Here is a 19,699-nt window from a genome sequence, read left to right on the forward strand (position 1 = left end):
AAACACTCTCTAATAACAACCGTGGAAGTGAAGGGTTTATTGTGCTTTGAAAGTTTGTGGTTTTAAAGTGTATATAAAGAAAATAAAGGAATAATAAATAAAATGCCTATATTTAGTGAGATGCCTTCAATCGATGACAGTAAAGACTCAAAAAATAAATAAAATAATTTTTTTATATATATATATAGTTGCTTATTAGCATGCATATTAATAGAATATTAGCCATTAATACTAATTAAGCACTTATTAATGCCTTATTCTACATGACCTTATTCTACATCCCTAATCCTACCCAAAACCTAAACTTTACAACTACCTTACTAACTACTAATAAGCAGCAAATTAAGGATTTATTGAAGGAAAGTCATAGTTAATATTAACTACTTCCCTCAAGTGTTACCTATTTTAAAATGTCACCATATTTTTCAAATAAAGGCTGATCATGCAAAATTGATCATGCAGCTCTAGCAGCTTAATCATTTTAAGATATTCACTTAAAAAAATTGTTTTTACGATGTATATTTTGCTTTTGCAGTAACAGACATGGCGTATAGGAAAGTACGCGCTGGCCACAGTTCTCTCCGAGTGCGAGATCTGGAGAACGAGGAGCTTCACACGGCTTCCCTGGAACTGGAATGGGACATGGAGAAGGAGCTGGAGGAACCGGGTCTGGACCGTTTCCAGCTGGAGTGTGTGGAGCATCAACCTGTGAGCAGCTCATCCGGCGGAGGCATGGACCCAGACCTGGAACCAATTCAACCCTCCGTCTCCCCCCACGGACGTTTCGAGCGTCTCCAGGAGGACCCTAATTACGTTTCTCGTTTCAGCCGGTCGGTACCCAAGGGCCAGAGACGGAATGGGACCTGCTTCGCCAAGTACTTGTTAGCGGGAGTGGGAGTGTTTGCTCTGGGACTGCTCACTGGACGATACGCCTTCAGCAAGGAGCAAGTAAAGGTAGAGCCAAGTGCAGACACAGATGTGCTGGAGAAGATTGTTCAGGGAATCACAGCAGAGAAGATACAAGCACTGCAGAGGTAAATGCATTATCCTTTCCATCCATTGTACACTCACTGCGTTTTCCAACCGAATGACAGGAGGAAAATACAGTGGATCTTTTGCAGTAATGAATAAATAACATAAAGTAGAAAAGGTTTTGCACCATAGTTTGAGTGCTAGAAATGGTTTCTACCACCTACCGGATGCTGTTGGGGGATATATAAATATAAATATATGAAGATTGGTCTGTGGGTCAAATTTTATAATTGTTTTTGTTTGAATTAATTACTTAATTTGTTTTTTCTGAGGCAAATAGAAATATCACACTGATTTACTAAATTTATTCACTAAGGTGTCATTTGGTTTAACAATCTTGTCAGGCAAATTTAAAACAAAAATCTATTTATGACCCATTAAATGACACCTTTCACCTTAAATACTAATTAGTCGTAATTTTATGTTTTATTTTTTATTATTTGCCATTATCCTAGATTTTCCCTTTTGCCAGTAAGATTTTTTTTTTTTACTAATTTAAAACACAATAAAATGTAATATGCTTCCTTATTTTTTTATATACGTGAGTATAAAGTCATAATAAGCATGTTGTTTACATTTTTTAACATAAGTATTGTGTTACGCTGAATGACAATATTACATTATTTCAACCAAATTTTGACATACTTAAACATATCTAAAAAAAATGTTGACATCAGAAAATAGCCCATATTCGATAAAACTAAAAGTGTGAAAATGTTATAATCCCCATACATTATTGGCTGGTAAGTAGAAGAATTCCAAGAGACCTATGACTGAAGTGTGTCAAGGAGCTGCCAATGCTATCAAGTCGTACTTGGGGATCAGTATCGTCTTAAAGACATTCACAGGGTGAGGTGAGGAAACGGTCTCAGAAGTAACTTCAAGGGCGTTCCAGCTGGTAAGAAGTAGCAAACCATACTGAGGAAGCAGATGCAGGGACACTGTTTCCTGGGACAGACTCTTTGGGACCTTCATCTTTGAAAAAAAAGCAGTCCTGCAGCCAAAGATGTGCACAGCTTATTCCCACTAGTGACAAAGCTGCCGTGTTCGCTCTGAGCCCAGCTATGTAGTCTCTGACAGGCAGACTAAAGTCGCAAGCAGGTACTGATGTTAAAATTAAATGCAGACAAACCTCAAGCGATAACACATTGTTTTTGGAGCACGGATCATGGCGAGCATGTATATTCGTGTCAAAAAAGATAACTCGGTTTCCTCTGAACCAAAACCGCCTGACTCCTGAAACAGACTTCGCGGTAGTGTCAATTTATAATTTATTTTGTCACATTTATATTTCAGGCTGCAGCGCCAACAGCTCGTCTCAGATCCTTTTTTCAAGCGGGGAAGAGCAGGCGATATAACAATGCGGCGAGACTGCAAAGGCGAGAAGTCAAAATATTTTGACGGCTTTATTTACCCCACATTCATTCAGCTTCTTAATATTCAAACCGCGGCTTGAGGAAATAAGGATAATTTAATAATTTTTATAGAGTTGGCGCAGAAACGGTAACAATTGACTTTGGTAAATAGTTGGCCGATAGGAGGAAGCTCAGTGGCATGGAAAGATGGTTAAAATAACTCCAAATCTCACTGCAAATCATTTTGTCCTGGAAAAAGCCTTTTGAAAACCTTTTTAACAATACAATATGCATACTTTAATCAGCTGTTTAGAAAAAAAGTGTGTAGATTATCTCAAACCATTTCTGAAGTGAAAAACAGAAAAAAAAAATGAGAGAACTATTTGAGACGTGCAAATTTTGGTCATTGTTCATATGTGATAATGTGTAGACAAATAAATGATGGTAGTTAAAGGGTTACTCTTAAACAAAGATAACGGTTTTATTCAACGATACGGTATGTAACATAACTAGCGCCATTTTGGACAGCATCCGGTGGACGCATATAACATATACGCAGTTCTGTGTTAGACTTAATGGCCAAATGTTACATGCCTAACTGTTGAATAAAATTATTATTTTGGTTTTTTTTCCAAACAGAAAATATTCTCGTAGCTTCATAATAGTAGAATCACTGATGGCAGACGGAGCATTCAGACCACGTCTTTCATACTTTTTTGCACCTTGACAGTGGCAATTGTTTGGAAGTCAATGGGACAGCCACAGTCGTCCTGGTTTTCATCAAAATATCTAAAAGTGTGTTTCTAAGAAGAACAAAGCTTTAATGACAGAATTTTCATGTTGGGGTGGATTATCCCTTTAATGAATTGACAAGGTAAAGCCTAGTTTGTGTAACTTCTGTTTTCAGATCAACACCACCTGTAGATGCACATCAGCACGCTTTTATTCTCATGATAGAATAATGGTTTTATTGTGCAACATAAGCCTCATCTGGCCGGCCAATAAAACATTTCCTGGAGGTGGCACTGGGAGACATACTCATGCTGCATTGTGCTAGTGCTGAAAGTCATCTCTTTTAAGTAACATTCTATCATGATGAAGCAGAAATTCTGTACTCGTGCCATTTGTTTTTCCAAAAAAAAAATCTGCTCTGCCAAAGCTTCCATTTTCCTTTGGCTTGTGCCTGTGTTTATTTCTTCGATTCTGGCCTAATTTACACATCAAAGGTGAGTGCGGGGGAAGAACAGTTCCAGTAAAACGAGATTAGCCTAAAATCTCATGAAAAAGAAGTGCGTTTTCCCACTGTTCGGGTCTCTCTAATAGTGCTCTTTATCTCCTGTTGACACACACTCTTAATTACTGGACGAAATTGATAGAGCTAAACTCTGGATACGCATTCTTCATCTAGGACTGTTTAGATGTAGGGTCCTGAGGTCAGATTTAGGAGCCTGCTAAAGGAGGGGTCCAACTAAGTCTCTGTGAAGACAGCGATGGGGCTGTCGTCTTGGGTCAGATTCATCATTTTAATCCTGACATCCCAGAAAGGCAGAGCATTGTGAAAGACACTCAAACTTGTAGACTTTGCATTTGTCCACTTGACACATTTACTGTTAGTCTTTAAAACTTTTGTGCATCCAACAGGATTGGAGAAACTGCCTGTTCACCAAATTGTGTTTTGTGTTTGTCCTTGTAAAAGACGAGACAATTTAATTGCAGTACTTTAATTTAAGCAGTTGCAAATGTTTTACATAGTAAGATGTAACAGAAAAAAAATCTTCCTCACACAATTTAATCACTGGCCCTTGAATTTATTTTGAGCTTCCATGTTGAAGCTGATTTTTCTCTTGTTGGAGGACAGTGACAAACCCAATGCAGACACTAGGGAATAGAATCTGTTTTGGGACTCGGCCAAATTGAATTTATATATGCAATCATCCATTAATCAATGCAACTCAAGTCATATTAGCATTGCTGGTGGGGTGCCAGTCATTGATGATACAGAACAAAAGGGCTGCTTTTAGAAATCATTATATCACTCTAAAATGAGGAATACAGTCACTCATAAAAACTGTGGGTGAGGTCACAAGGGCATGTTAAGACGCATCTCAATGCATCTTAATCAGATTTATACAGAAACCTTAAAGTTGTTTTAGTGAGCTAAAATAAGAATCTGATAACTTTCTGAAATGTTCAGAATAGTTTGTTTTTTTTTGCCAATCTTCTGGATGGGCATGCATTTATATAAATTCTTGTAATTAAAGTAGTCGCAGCTGCTGAAAGCACATCTTATTTTAGGTCTTTTAGCACTTTATTCACAAAAGGAATAAGTAAATTTTTACTGTTAGTTCGTAAGTTCTATTAAATCTTTAATTCTTTACAAGAACTAACTTAGACTTCTTTTAATAATCATGAACCGATTAAATAAATGTTGTTCCACTTGAGCTGACATTTGCTATGTAATAATACACAGTAAATGATCAAATAAGAATATTAATATATTGTAAAAAATATGATTACCATTCTAATTTATAATAATTTATTTTTTGAACTGTAAGCCATCAGACCATTATTGTGGCAGTTTACTGACCACAAGGAAAACTCAAACTTGAAATCCTTTTCGGCACTTTTTTTTTTTTTTTTTTTTTTTTTTTGTATGAAGCTAGAAGTTGTATGAAGCAAGAAGCATGAAAAAAACCAAAAAACTTACAATCTGTGAGCCTGTTAAAAGCAATTATTTGTGCTGAAATAGATGAACAGTGATTTGAAAATACAAGTTTAACTGGATTGCTGGAATTTGACTGTGAATTCAGTCTTCAGTTCTGTCAGACTCACAAATGCAAAACAAAAGCAGGCGTTTGGCATTTCTGGGTGCGCTAGCCATACGTTTTTGTTTTTTTTTGTTTGTTTTTTTTTGCAATTGCAATAAAAGTGGAATATAATCTCACTTTATCATCACTTTATACACACAGGTACATGCATAGCTATAAGTGTCAAAAAATACCACATTTATAACCTCCAGCCCCCCCGAGCAGTTATCACCTTTCCTCCATATGATAAAATTCTCCCCTCAGAATGACTTTCATAAAGTGAGATAAACTGCCCTCATTGGTAAGGAAAATATGGAATACCTCTCATTCTAACACAGACTGGAAACCTCGAGAAATACGCATACTATAACACCCATGACATTATGATTGAATGATTTTGAATAAATAGCACTGCACACCATCTTGGGAATATTGCACCCAACTTTAAGAATTGCTGCTGCCTGCATTGCTTCTGTCGGGAAACACCGTGGGGATTGAATAATGATACAATTGGATGTCAACATGTCCCATTCTCGAGACAGAACAATGCTATTATTGTGTGACAGAAGTATCAATAATTGCATGTTTGCTGTTGCAAATGATTGCGTGTGAAGAGGAAATGCAATAAGGAAACACTCAGATATGGCCGGTGTGAATTTGTCACAAGTGGTGGGTGTGTGTGTGTGTGCGCGCGTTGAGCTAGATGATTGTGCTGCGACATTATCTTGTTTATATGAGTACGTCTTTGTTTTCTTGCAGTTTGCTGACTCTGCAACAAGCCTTTCTCTGAAGGCTAAGGCCCATCATTACGATACATATGCAGCGGCAGAACAAAATTGATATTCCCTGAGGAGGAAATCAATATTAATAACTGTGTGCTACAACAGCCATCTAATAAGTAGCACTGTAACCTCTTCCCATTGTCAATTCCTGGAAAAATAGAATGCTGGTCTCCTCGAGTTAAAGGTGGAGTTAAACTCAAATGGACAGCTGAATTATGCTTCACGGCTGTGGCTTTCGCTCGTTTTCACCTAGCAGGTTTGATCCTTTCCTAAGTGTAGTCAGCTGTGAAATAACAGCGGTCTGCAACGTTCTCTTGTCTTGGTGGTAAACACAAGCTTCTGAGTGCATTCTGACACTTTTTTAGGGTTCTGGCGAGGGCAAACAAATGTAGTCTTTGCTGGTCGTGGAAAAACATTCCTATCAAACAAATTGATTTAAAAGGTGAAAATCTTTTATGTCCAACCTATTGTTAAGTATTAAATGTATGCCGTTCGTGGTTATATCTCCTGTAAGGAGCAAACAGTGGTGGCAGCGAGTTGTGATAGGGTTTAGTGACGTAGAATGGAGGGAAACATCTGCGCTTTGGTCAGAGCAAAACTAATATAATTAAGGTATTTGCATGCATGTTTATTGCGATGGACGTATTATAATACAATTATGGTTATGCTTGGCAAATTGTGTTTTCGTGAAGTTAAATTGCAATATTGCATAAATGTCATTATGATGGCATTATGAGAATGCAAGTCATTGAGCCTCTCAAGCACCCTTAAAACTTTGGTGAGTTTGGGGCATGGCTAATATAACCATAACTGACACTTTACATTCAAATTTAGTTACAGAAGTGCAAGCCAAAGTTCAAAGACATTTAAACCGGTTTTTACCACACATGCTTGTAGTAAGATATTGTAAGGCTAAGAATATTGCCTTACAATATCTTACTAGGCACAATTGCAAATGGTGCTTGTACTCATCACGGGTGAAGACATTGTAAGAATAGTTCATCTGCCATCAGTGGTTCAACTGTAATGTCATCAATTTACAAGAATGCTTTTCGTGTTTGACAATGTCTTTCATACTTTTCTTGACCTTGACAGTGGTAATTGTTTGCCAGTTAAGGGGACGGTCACAAGCCTCCCGGTTTTCATCTAAAATACTTTAAATTGGGTTCCAAGGACAAACAAAGCTTTTACAGGTTTAGAACGGAGGTAAATGATTAATGACAATTTTTTATTCTGGTTTGAGTAATCCTTTAAGGTTTGGTTAATGGTTGCAATGGTTTCTCGACCAAAACTCAACCCTGTTGTCATTGCGATTTATTCTAACCATGAACCACCCACTTTGAAAGGAAGAGACCACCTGACATAAATATTTATGCATGTCGCAGTCACCCAAGTAACTCCCAATGCATTCAAAATGTACATTTTTATCACGCATTTCTTGGCAATCAAACCCATCTTTTTGGTATCGCCGATGTTCAAACAATGAATACCTTTTTTTTATTTTTTATTTTTTTTTACAGAACATTGTAGGGCCTCAGGTTAAGCATTACACGAACCAATTATCTCTTCTTTACTAGATATAGCATGAAATAAACATGAATGAAAACCAGTAGGTGTCAACCGCGGAAAGACTCACCAAGGTTAACCTCTCTAGCCTAGTTTGTTGCTGGAGAAAAAGGGCAAATTCAGCATTACGATTGGTTAGATCACCTGTGAGTCAAACTTCTTGAGAAGCTTCAGTTGTCATATTTCAGCCAGGCCTATTGCACACCATTTGAATTAAGTAATTATTAAAACTAATTGGAAAGAAGTGGCTTTTTATCATTTCTCTATATAAAGCATAGGCTACAGAAACAATGCGGTTTCCGAAAAATGCACAATATAAAATAAGTAGGAATATAACTAAACATGTTCTTAACCCAAGAAATATATGGGCGTGCACAGCTAGTTAGTATCTTCAATAATTATTTGAAGCATTAAACCACTTAAATTCTTCAGTCATAGGTGTGTTTGCCAAACAATATTAACTAATAAATCATGACTGTGTCCGAAAAACATAAGCACTTTTTTTGACCGAGCTTATGACCGTAGTTGGCTAACTATGCATTTGGGAAACACGCACTCAAAACTGGCAATTTTCAAGCTAGCATGTCAGCACTCGTCTTTCTCTCCCTTTCAGATGAACCGTGGGTTGAGACAGTGCTGATGGTGTGAGTCAAGGGGACTGTTAACCACAGCAACCGAAAGGTTTTTCATTTTTAACACTAATCCAAAAAGTACATTTGATGGGCAGAAACAAGACTAAAAGTGCTATGCTAATAGGAAAAGTCTTTGTGTGTGTGTGTGAGGAATGGAGCATTTGGACCAATTTGGTGAAATTGCTCTGAAAGAATCAAAATCTTTTTTACAGTGATGCACAAATAACCAGAGAGAACCGAAATGATTGGTTAGTGCCTTTCTGCTCTTATTAAATTAGATAATAAGCCCACCCTCTCACATTTCCTCACATCTCTGGCCCAACAGTGCAGTTGATTTCCTTCATATCTTGATGGCTGGCAGCCTGGCAGGGGAACAGCTATTTTAAGTAATGAACTTTTTCAAAGCTTTATCTCTGGAGCCATAGCACGAATGAGCCTCAGTGTGAGCCCTGAAACAAAGTGTTTGCAGCCTCCCAAAAAAAACAGTTTAAAGTAAATTTTTGCGACAAGTCTGGAGTGGTTGAGGAGGTGTAATAGTGCATTGTGGGCCATTAGAAATCACAGACACTCTCAACCACCCTCTGCTTGTAAGGCGTGTGACATTTAACACTGATTTATCAGAGGATTACCAAAGTGACTCTCCAGGTCGTGGGAGTTATTAAGGAAGAAGGTGACACACAGGCTCCAAATGCATGCCACATGCAGGCAAACGTCCCATAATTCATGCTGGCCTCTACTAGTTCTGCACCAGCTATGACCCTGACAATGTGCAACTGCTTCATTATTATTCTACGTAGATGTAAATTAGTGAAGTCTGAAGAGTAAATTCACTAAATACTTGCGTCCCTTCAGTATCCGTTAATTTATTGCATTCGATTACAACCTAAAATCCAGTTTAACCAGGAGATATCTACACAGAGCTATGTGCCATGAGTATTTACTTTTATTGTTACTCTTTTCAGCCCTCCTTTGTATGTAAATTAGCCTCATTAGAGATTATTCCTTATTCACAGTGTTCAATGCCGTTTGCACTATTAGCGTTACCTATTGTTAAAATTATTTACAATTAAATGTACCACATTATTACCATTTCGATCATGTCTAAAGGCTTAGTGCCTGTGACATCATCACAACTATATGCAATAAGGTCAAATGTTGTGTGTGTATATGAGCCGTCCATGAAGAATGAATATATCTGGGTAGACTACGACATTCAAAATACGGCTTTAAACAATAGCGCATGGTAATAACATCTTCAAGGTCATGGGTTTGAATCGAAGAGACTGCATGAAATGTGCTATTACCTAGTTTTCACAGTTTGTCTAATGAATTCGGTACTACAGCAAAGCTAACAAATGCTGCTTCCGGTGTTTGCAACTCATTCTTTGTAGATATTCTTCTAACTATCAGAACATATTTGGGTTGCATCCCTATAGTGTTTACCTGAATAATTCATCCTTAAACTAATATATAGAAGATCCGAACCTAGTTTTACCCTAAATAAATGTATTTTCTGTTGTACTCCTTGTCCACCCACGAGAATATCTAAGAAACATAATATCTCAATTTTTATTTATATATTTATTTTTGTGGTTTTCCAGAAGCCAGAAACAACGATCAGATATGCAGTGTTCTGATAAGGAGAGCCTCCTCAGATCAGCCCCGGGCAATGTCATCAGTATACTTACCTCTTTATTTAGCCGTGGCCACAGATCTCAGATAAAGAGAAGTGCACAGGATACAGCTTCCAGATAACGGTATAATGTTTTCAACATCATGAAGTTATCTCTTCCCCTTTTACGACCTTCATAGCAAAGTAATGTCAGTTTGACGCAACATGTTTTCCTACTGTTCCGATTTGTGGACGTTTGGAATGCGTCCAATGTGAATCATTGACATTTCTCATAAATGTTCAGTTATTTGTGTGAATTAAACCAATTTCAGCTTTCAGCCTTGACCCTCAGGCTCTGCAAAAGCCTCAAAGCGCAATGGAAATGAATTCACTGAAATATCTTTTTTTTTGATCCTTCTGCGATTACACACTTTTGTGGTAATTGCGGTTTGTTTAGTGAGAGCGATTCAATTGTCCTTGACTAAATGTTGATGTTTGTGAGTGGAAATTTTCAAAAATAACTTTTTGGAATTGCACCAGTTCTCTTGCTGTGAAACATCTGTTTACGCAGGTGGTTGTGTGTGTGTGTGTGTGTGTGTGTGTGTGTGGGGTGGGGGGATTGAATGTCCATGTCTGTGTGATGTGAGTTTGGGTATAAATCTTGGTTGAAGAGTGTAGCATTTGCCAGCATATGTAATGACAGACCATAGCTGAGCACTAGAGAGACATTCTGTCTGGCTCTGCAATACCGTTTGAATCAGAGAAGCATAATAAAAACAGTTTGACTCCCTGGTGCCATTTTCCCCAGTGGATCAAACATATGATCTATTGACCCACTATTGATTTGGTTGTGGTCTTGCCTTATTGATTATTTTTTTAAGGTTCTGAATGTAAAATTTTCACATGATGGACAATAAAACATGAAAAATCGCACATGCATTCTTACATTGAAAGAGCCATATTTCTGTTAAATAACGAAGGTATGTTAATTATTAAATAGAAAATTAATAATAAAAATGTATAATAAATGTAAAATGTATTAATGTCTTCGTAAAATGAATCTTAGCAATTAACTTTTATGTAATTAGTTAGCACTGTCAAACAATTAATTGCAATGCTTCACACCAAAAAAAAAATTGTACTATGTATGTTTAATATGTGTATATATACATAAACACATGCATGTATATATTTAATAAAAAAATTACATTTAATATTTATATATGATGTAAATTATTTGAATATAATTATATACATGTAATATAATTATATTGTATAATGTTTTCTAAATATATTCTGCATGTGTGTGTATTTCTATATACTAAATAAATATACACAACACACACACACACACACATTATGTAAATAAAAAAACTTATTTTGGATTTGATTAATCATTTGTCGGCACTAAAAATTAGAGATGTCTCAATGCAATATTTAACTGTTTAAATTTGTTTCAATAAGATTATTTGTAACTGTGTTATTTTAAAATATGATGCCAAATAGCTTAGTCCTTTTGCACAATATCTTAAAATAAACCCCAGTGGTGACAGCATTCCTAGTACCATTGCGGCAAGCGATACTCTCATTTGTGCAGCGCTCATGATGAAAGACGGCAGCAGGCAGGTTGTGTAGTTCTGAGGGGTCACACACCAACTGAGCAACTGCCTTTAAGAGGACCAGGAATGCTAATGAATAAGTTTCTCCAGGTATTCTCAGGCTCCTCTGTAAAGTTTGGGACCTGCAGGGAGCCTGCTTGAGTGTTGTTGACCGGTCTGTTTGTGGACCAGTGTGAGCAGTTGGTCTTAGGCTGTTTAAGAGATTCTGTGGGGGAGTTTCTTTCAAAGCCACCTGCGGGACACATCACTTCCACTCAGCTGTCTGCTGGCCCAAGGCTCTGACCTTTTGTCTGATGCCTGTCTGTCTTGTCAAGTCGTAACAGCGTTAGAGAACAGAGGCTATGTATGGTTTGACCTGACAGAAACGAAGGCACGTACGTGTATATATGTGTGTGTGTGTGTGTGTGTGTGTGTAATTGGCCTCCACCAATGACTTTATACCTCGAAGGAGAAACACTGACATAAAATCAGCAGCTTATTTTTCCCCCACTCAGACTGAATCAGCAGAACAGGCATTAATATACACAGAGCACTAAAGTAATTGATGTAAATTAACTGCTATAGCTGTTTGATCAGCCACCTTATTTCAAAAACCAAGTTGACCTACCAGCTGAAAATGAGATTTTCATTTATTTCTCACACTGGTACTATATACATTTCCTTCACAAAGAAAACGGCTTCTGTAGCTTCTTTTTTACAGGTTGCTTGCCATTCAATTAAAATTCAATCAAATTTACAATCACGTTTAACTATGCAGCATCAACAGCTTGTCTACAAATGAATGTAAAAATGAAACATCAAAGTTAATAAATAAACGATAACCTATACATGCATTTAATTTACCACGGCCACACGAGCACCTCAGTTCATGCATTAGACTGAATAATTGTACCAAGCAATAAGAATACAGTAATAAAAGCAAGATTTTTAAATTTAGCAGTTAAAATGCTGTCAACATCGACTGTCCATTTGATGCAAATAGCCAGAGGCTACAGTTTGACTGCTTAGCAATTACTATTAGAAAGTATGTCATCAGCCAGAGATGATTGTATCAAAGTCCATATCAATATGGCTGTAATACACAGCTATGGTATCATTTGTGTGTATGCATGTGGTTAGCCAACACCATGTTTTCAAGAAAGCAGAATGTTAGTTCATAGCAGAAAACGATTATCATGTAACCGTTTCTATCAAATGTATTTTTAGTACAAGTTTATGAGAAGGATTATGTCGGTGCGTGGCCCGAAGAAATATGCCTTCAATCTAGATTCGAAGATACCAAAATCACTTCTTGATTAACTGCCACTAGATATCACTAAGAAAAGTAGGAAGAGCCACTGAATATATATGATAAATTACGTGTGCCTTAAAGCGAGCAGATGAAACACAATAAATGCTGTCATTGCTTTCGGAGGTGGATGAATGCTGTTTGGCAATGCAGTCGTGTAAGATAATTTTTTTTTTTAAATAAATACTTCAAAGTGCCGAGACTTGGCTCAGTCATTTCGAACAAACAAGACAACATTCCAGATGCTGTGCAATAAAATCGGTCCGCTGGTTAGTCAAAGTCGCATAACTTTTTTGATGCGCATGGTGGAATTTATTTGGTATGTGTTTCCATTGCAGTTAATGTGTATCCAACTCATTTGCGCACAGTTTTTATACTTATTTTTAGAATTGATGCACATCGTATTTCCATCCAGTATTTTTAAGCAATATTCTAAAATGCGCATAAAGATATAGATGGATGGAAACATAGTTGGAAATTGCTACCTATAAATAGTTAATAAGGTAGTTGCTAAGTTAAGGTTACTCTTTAAGCAATAATAAACAGCCTATGTTAATAATGCTAATAAGCAACCAGCTGATAGTGGACATTGTTACCTTTTTAATGTTTTTTTTTTTTTTTTTTTTTTTTTTTTTTTTTTTTTACAAACACGATAATATCCCATAAGGTTGGCCATACTTTGCCACAATCCTCTGTTGTAAGGATGTCACAGGAGTGATGTTTTGGTAGTGCGAGATGAAGGTGTCTATAGCGACAGTGTCTATACTTTCCTTTTTGACAAGAAAGGTGACAACCCTACTCGTGTCACCCCATTACATCCTCACTGGGTGATTGAAAGATGCTTGGACACATCGGATCCACGTTTCTTCACTGATTACCCTCTCTGGGATTCCAGCTGGCTGGGGAAAACTCAGGTCAGAGGTCACCCTAATAGAATCTCTTCCTTGTCCCCAGTGAGTCGACTACACGATTCTGGTAGTATATGCTTGATAGAAGAAACCGTGAATTCAGTGGAAGATCAGCTATGTTGAATATCATACATAGCTGATCTTCCACTGAATTCACGGTTTCTTCTTCATTATTATTATTATTTTCAAACCAAGTTCTCAGCATGCCATAGAGAAGGATGTAGGTGTCCCCACGGAGATGAGGGAAGCAAGGGACCAGTGGAACTCTGCCAGCGACAAACAGATTGTGTATCCATTTTTCATTGCTCCTCTATGTCAGCCGAGTCGCTGGCTTGTCATATTAACAGTTGCCAAGCCACTGCACCCAGCCAACGCGCTCCAGGCCAACATGCATTTAGTGCATCCACATGACAACAGTCCGCTGGTACTGTATTACCAAACGAAAGCCGTTTTTTTTTTTTTTTTTTTTTTTTTTAATTCACAGATGTTAATCGTCCCTTTATTTAGCTATTCTAATAGAAGTGCACAGCATGTGGGGTGAGGAAAAAGTACTAGTACATTCATGAAATATTTACTACAACAAGATGATTTGATTTCTGTTATTTTTTTTATGGAGATGGTTTTCTATGCCTTGTTTTCCTTGTTAATTGAAAAAGGGGAAAGTGCAGGCCATTTGAACGTTTGAACCTACTACACTGAATATAGTTACGGGACATTTGTTTTATATGGAGACATCTCCGGTATACCGTATATTTATCTTATAATTATTTACCGGTACATTTGTTACAAACTTTTCTTTTAAAAATATTATTATTAAAGTTGTACCAGTTAGATCAGTTAGATATTTTTCTTTGCAGGAACGCTACATGGTAAAAGTTTCTACAGTATAAGCTGTTCTCAAGGTCACATTCTGAGACTCTAATTAATGGTTATTTATCCCTCACGGATTTAGTCAGCACAGAAATCTGACTGAACGTGTGGTAGCACCTAGAGGTGTTGCATTTAAATATACATGTTCTCATAAAAGGTGTTGTTTAAGCTAGTGTTGCTTACGCATGCAGCGTCTCTTGTGCCCTACATTAGGCAAAATCATCTTAAATTTGAACTGTATTATGTGGTAAACTCACTAGAGGGCACTATGGTAAATCCTGCCAGGGTCTGGAGGATATTTTTCCACTGCAGGTGTCCTTTTTCTAAATTACAGTAGATGTGCGGTAACCAGGCATATGCTTTTAAGTGAAACGTGTAATTCGTGTTTTCAGTAGTTGGGGGTCATCATCAGTGCTGGTTATCGAAAGCAAAGAGGTACCTCTAGTGAGCTTGAGCGTGTTTTTTATGTGTAGTATGCTGTGCTGAAATGGAGATTTAGAGAGGGGTATTGGGATATCCCTAGAGTCAGTGCTGTGAGCTGCAGCAGGACTGAGTCTGATTGTGTTCAGTACCTAAGAGACACGAGGAGGAGTAGAGGCATCATCTTGAAAAGATGCATTCTTCTCAGAACGAAGGAGGTAGAATTCTGCAAGAGAGGTTCTTTTTGCCAATTGGAACAAATGTGTAATTTAAGAAGTAGGAATATTTTCTCGTGGCAATTACAGTAATCACTTAAAATATGTATTTTGTAAATGTAAATATCTATCGAAAAATAGATATTTATAAAATTGTGCCGTTTGCTCTTTTCCATGCAATGCAGTGAAGAGGGATTGGACTTTTTTTAGCTAAAACAAATTATGAAATTAATAAGCTTTTGATTTAGATCTTTTCAAAGAATCGGTTGATCTGATGAAGAAGAAAAAAAAGATTAATTCAAGAATCTGACTGATGTTAAATCATCGACTGATCTTGTCACAGTAGTTAGTAAGGGAACTTTGTTAAATAAAGAGTAATATTAATAAAGTGAATAATGAATACAATTTATGTAACTTTAGAAAACTTGGTATAAATGTAGCACTTTGATGCTTTCAAATCCTTTTTAAAACTTGAAAGGTCTTGTTTCCTTTATTTGTAAAAGCATGGAAAAGAGTGCGTGGCACATCCTGAAGAAATACGAAAAAAAACTTATTTAGAAAAAAAACTGGCGGATTTAGCTTTTTTTTTTTTTTTTTTTTTTTTTTTTTTTTATACAGTAGACTTGCTTTATTTAGTTGCTTGATTTGTTTAAAAAACATCACCTTAAATTTGAAGTCTCACCAAGGATGTAAAAAAAACAAAAAAACAACTCGCCCACATCGTGTATATATGCATGGAATGTTGGGATGCTGGGATCTTTGGATCCGAAGAAAATGTTAAGATGCCTGAAGCGAATGAGCATCTTGGTTATTCTTTTACTTCTAGAGAGGCAACCTTCACCCCAGGGCCTAAATATCCTCTGTGCTCCCACAATGACAAACCCCATGTAGCGCTCTCGTTTGAAGTGTGCATGGCTTAAGGGCTGTGGAGATTGATAGCGATTGCCACACACAAAAATATCTATCTAGGCCATCAAGGCAGGAAGTATTCTCTGCCTTATCTTGTCAAATAAAGGGCAGCATTGCTCATTTGAGTGTGATGATGAGCAAAAGCATTTGGAAATGTGTTTGCTAGAGATATAGTGTATAATTTAGATTTAAATAACAGATCTAAATAAATGCAATGCCCTGCTTCTAGAGCTAATGGCTTTGAAAGTTATTTGTTATTCACACCTTTCAGTTACCAAATTAAGATATGTTTTTCTTTAAGTATAGTTCATAAAGCATAATTTCAATAATTCCCACCTACCCTGTAGTACTTTTCTTAACCTTTTACTTTTTCCAAATTCAAAACCAGCTCCTTTATGGAGAAAATGTATGGGTTCAAACAAGCTGTTAAACAATTTTTCCTTTTGTCCGGCATTTTAGATTTTTTCTTCGTTCACTCTTAGTGAAGGAGAATGTGCATGGAATGCTGCTTTAAATTCTGGCTGGTAAAATAGCTTTGAAAGTTCATTTGATTATTTAAAATTACAGACAAGCTGGTACTTGTTCTTTCAGCAGCCCAGATTTACTCAAAGTCCTTTAATCAAAGTCACACTTTCGGTACGCTTCCAGACTATGAAGTGTTCTCCTTGTTATAATTAGCCCAAAGTAGCATGCTTTCATCCAGCCATGTATGAATCAGGGCGTGAGTGATCACGTCCAAAAGGCATAATGAGGTCGAGACTGTTTCTCTCAGTGCCATTTTAACAAGACTTGCGCACCAACGGCCTTTGTTACATCACCGGGTGACATTTCACTACCCTTGTTGTTTTGTTGGACAGAACCTTGCATGCGTTCTCTGATTCTAAAGCAACGCGAGAACATGGTGTTCCCTCTTGTGCTATCCAGTTGCTTCCTCTCCCTTTAAAACGTAGGAATGAGGCTTCTTAGAGACCACCTGACCTTTATTTTGATGGCGGGGGGAAACATATTTGTGATGGAGAGAGTACGAGCAAGTTTTGAGCGGGAATGCTTAGGTCTATGAATGCGAAAGAGGCTGAAGATGAAAGAGCGTGTAGAGGCAAGGATTGTAGATGTGGTCTAGCGCTCAAGAACTGACCTCATTAGCACATAGGTGCTTTTTCATACGAGGTTATAATAAGCGTGCAAAGTCTTTCCTGGTGCCACTCTGTCGCATGGCGTTGTTTTTGTAATTTTGGTCGTCACTGATGGTGACATAGAATCCATAGAAATTTGTTTTTGTTTCACTGCCACACAGTCGTTTTCAAAAAAAGCCGCAGTTTTTGTTCGTTTACACTGAAACTCAAACTAAAATGGGGTCTGCAGCTTTTTTAAAAGTCTATGTGTTCAATGGTGGAAGATGGCAGAGCGATGCAAAGGCAGACGCAAGTTATTTTTGAATAAACGTATTTCAGTTAGTTGCAAAGTGTTGGGAACCTGCCTTTAAAGGTTGCTTACAAAGGCAGCTTGCTTGGTTTTAAAAACCGAGCAGTTGTGTCCATAACTAACCAAAGTCATTCCCTCTATCTCTGCATCTGGGCTACACAGTTACCTCTCCTAGCCCTGGGTTTTAATTGCTTCCCCCTGATGATGACATTGATTAATCTTCTGCAATGCTGAAACAGGTTCCCAGAGGGTTCTGAGCAATTGTAGTGTGCCGCAAACCCAGCCAAATGAGTTCCTTTAAAATGATGAAGAGATTAGCACACAATATCTGGAACTAATAGAGGTGTTTGAGCATTAGAAAACAAATAGCAAACAAATTTCAGGCTATATAAAATGCGCATTAATCAAGAAATAGGGTTCTTTTAATAGAGGAAAGTGCATTGCCTATTGTTTGTTTTTAATAAAATGATAATACATATAAATGAACATAATAATAGGATACCATTGCAAAGTTTTATCTATTCCAGAGCTGTGACCTAGGGTTAAGTCTAGATGTTATATCTGCATTTTCTGCTACCAAGGTTCAGTGCAGTGTCTCCTCATGCCCACAGACCGCCCACAGTTGTTCATTAATCATCAGATGTATATTTCACACAATGCTGGCAAGGAATATCCAAAAATGAGAAGTTTCAGTCTAATTGACTATATTCCACACAATTTTCTGGCACTCTGGGAGCACCAGTCAAGTCGGGCTTACAACTTTCTAGATTGAAACAACGAGGCCTTTTGATTAAGAAATGATCAGTGGATTTGCCAATATTTCAATTCTTGAAGAGACATTCAGAGTTTTATTTGAAGAACTCAAGCAACAACTGAATATACACAAGTATATTTTGTACTGAGCTTTGTCTGCGAAATAATACCTTAAATGGTATTGATTTGGACCACAAAATAAACATAGGCTTTTCATAATGTGTTTAACCTTGGGGTAATATTCAACATGGTAATTGGAATCTTAAACATGTTCGCTTGTGTGAGAACAAGCCTCATTTGGTAAAATTATATTAAATCTTTTTCATCATATGCTAAACTGTAAAGTGATTGTGGCAGAAGACTGGCTTAAGCCTCTCTATTCATATGGATTCCTTTTTATGGTGTCTTTAAGAACTTTTTGAAGTTTTGACTGCATGGACCTTCAATGGAAAGACAAATCTCTTAGGTTTCGTTAAAATATCCTCGGTTATGTTTTGAAGATGAAAGTTATATGCATTTGAAATGATATGGGTAATTGATGACCGAATTTTCATTTTTGGGCTATGCATCCTTTTAGCACCCTGCATACTGCAAAAGTTATGAATCTGTGTATTTTCTGATATTGGATATTTTAACATTTTAGGTTGCATTTTCTAAGTCTCACTTTAGCAAATCAAAATGCATATCGATTTTACTGCACAATGTTGTAATACCTAAATTCACACACTGTTAATTTATCTAGAGATTTTACATAGCTCACTGATTTCTGTACTCTAATTAAATAATATTTAGCCTAATCTTCAACCCGCTAAATTATTGCACTAAATACATCTCCAAATATCCCTTTAATTTTGCATTGCATTAGGGTTCAGAGTATTTGCCTATTGTTTTCTGTGCTCACATTCAATAATATTTAGCCTTATCTACGCAGACTTAATGACCACAGACTCGCGCTCTCATACTGTAGAGTTTAAATGAAGTGTCACTTTGACACTTTACGGCTCTTGGGAAGTTCAGCTGTGAGTTCTGGGAGAAAACTGAAGACCTCTTTGTACTCCAGAGTCTCAAGAGCTCCAATCCCTTCACTCTCTGTCTGTTTCAGTGAAAAACAAACAGTTTCTTTCTCAGTCAGTTCTTAGCCAGTCAAACGATCTTACGCTGATCACAAAGACCGTCGACTTGTGTCGGTAAGCGATAACAGCGACCCCTCAAATGGGAAGTTCCTCACCTGGCCGTCTTATCTCCACTGCCGTTTTGTGTTTACACTGTACCGCATCGCAGCTCCTCTGTTTGCCCCTTTGAAGTGCTAATAGTCTCACGAATCCCCTTTTGAATTTATTGATACGTAATGCGTTCTCTGTTAGACATACCAGGGTTTAATGCGGCCCTTGGTGCTAATGTGGCAGAATGTGGGAAATCAAGGACAATTACCGCATATTTGCGGTGGAGACCTGAACTTAAGCTTGGAAATGAGAAAAGGGAGATGGTGGCGAAGAAAGGGAGGGTTAG

At 37.2% G+C, this 19,699-nt stretch overlaps 1 protein-coding gene across 1 annotated transcript in view; it reads left to right on the plus strand.

Moving 5' to 3' along the window:
* LOC122354637 (inactive N-acetylated-alpha-linked acidic dipeptidase-like protein 2) overlaps window positions 1–19,699 on the plus strand; it is a 192,444-nt gene that overhangs the window by 61,271 nt on the left and 111,474 nt on the right. Inside the window, 1 exon segment of the mRNA XM_043252897.1 lies at window positions 536–1,034. Coding sequence (XP_043108832.1) covers window positions 536–1,034 — 499 coding nt within the window.

Source organism: Puntigrus tetrazona, chromosome 11 (assembly GCF_018831695.1).
Source record: "Puntigrus tetrazona isolate hp1 chromosome 11, ASM1883169v1, whole genome shotgun sequence".
Classification (NCBI taxonomy): Eukaryota; Metazoa; Chordata; class Actinopteri; order Cypriniformes; family Cyprinidae; genus Puntigrus; species Puntigrus tetrazona.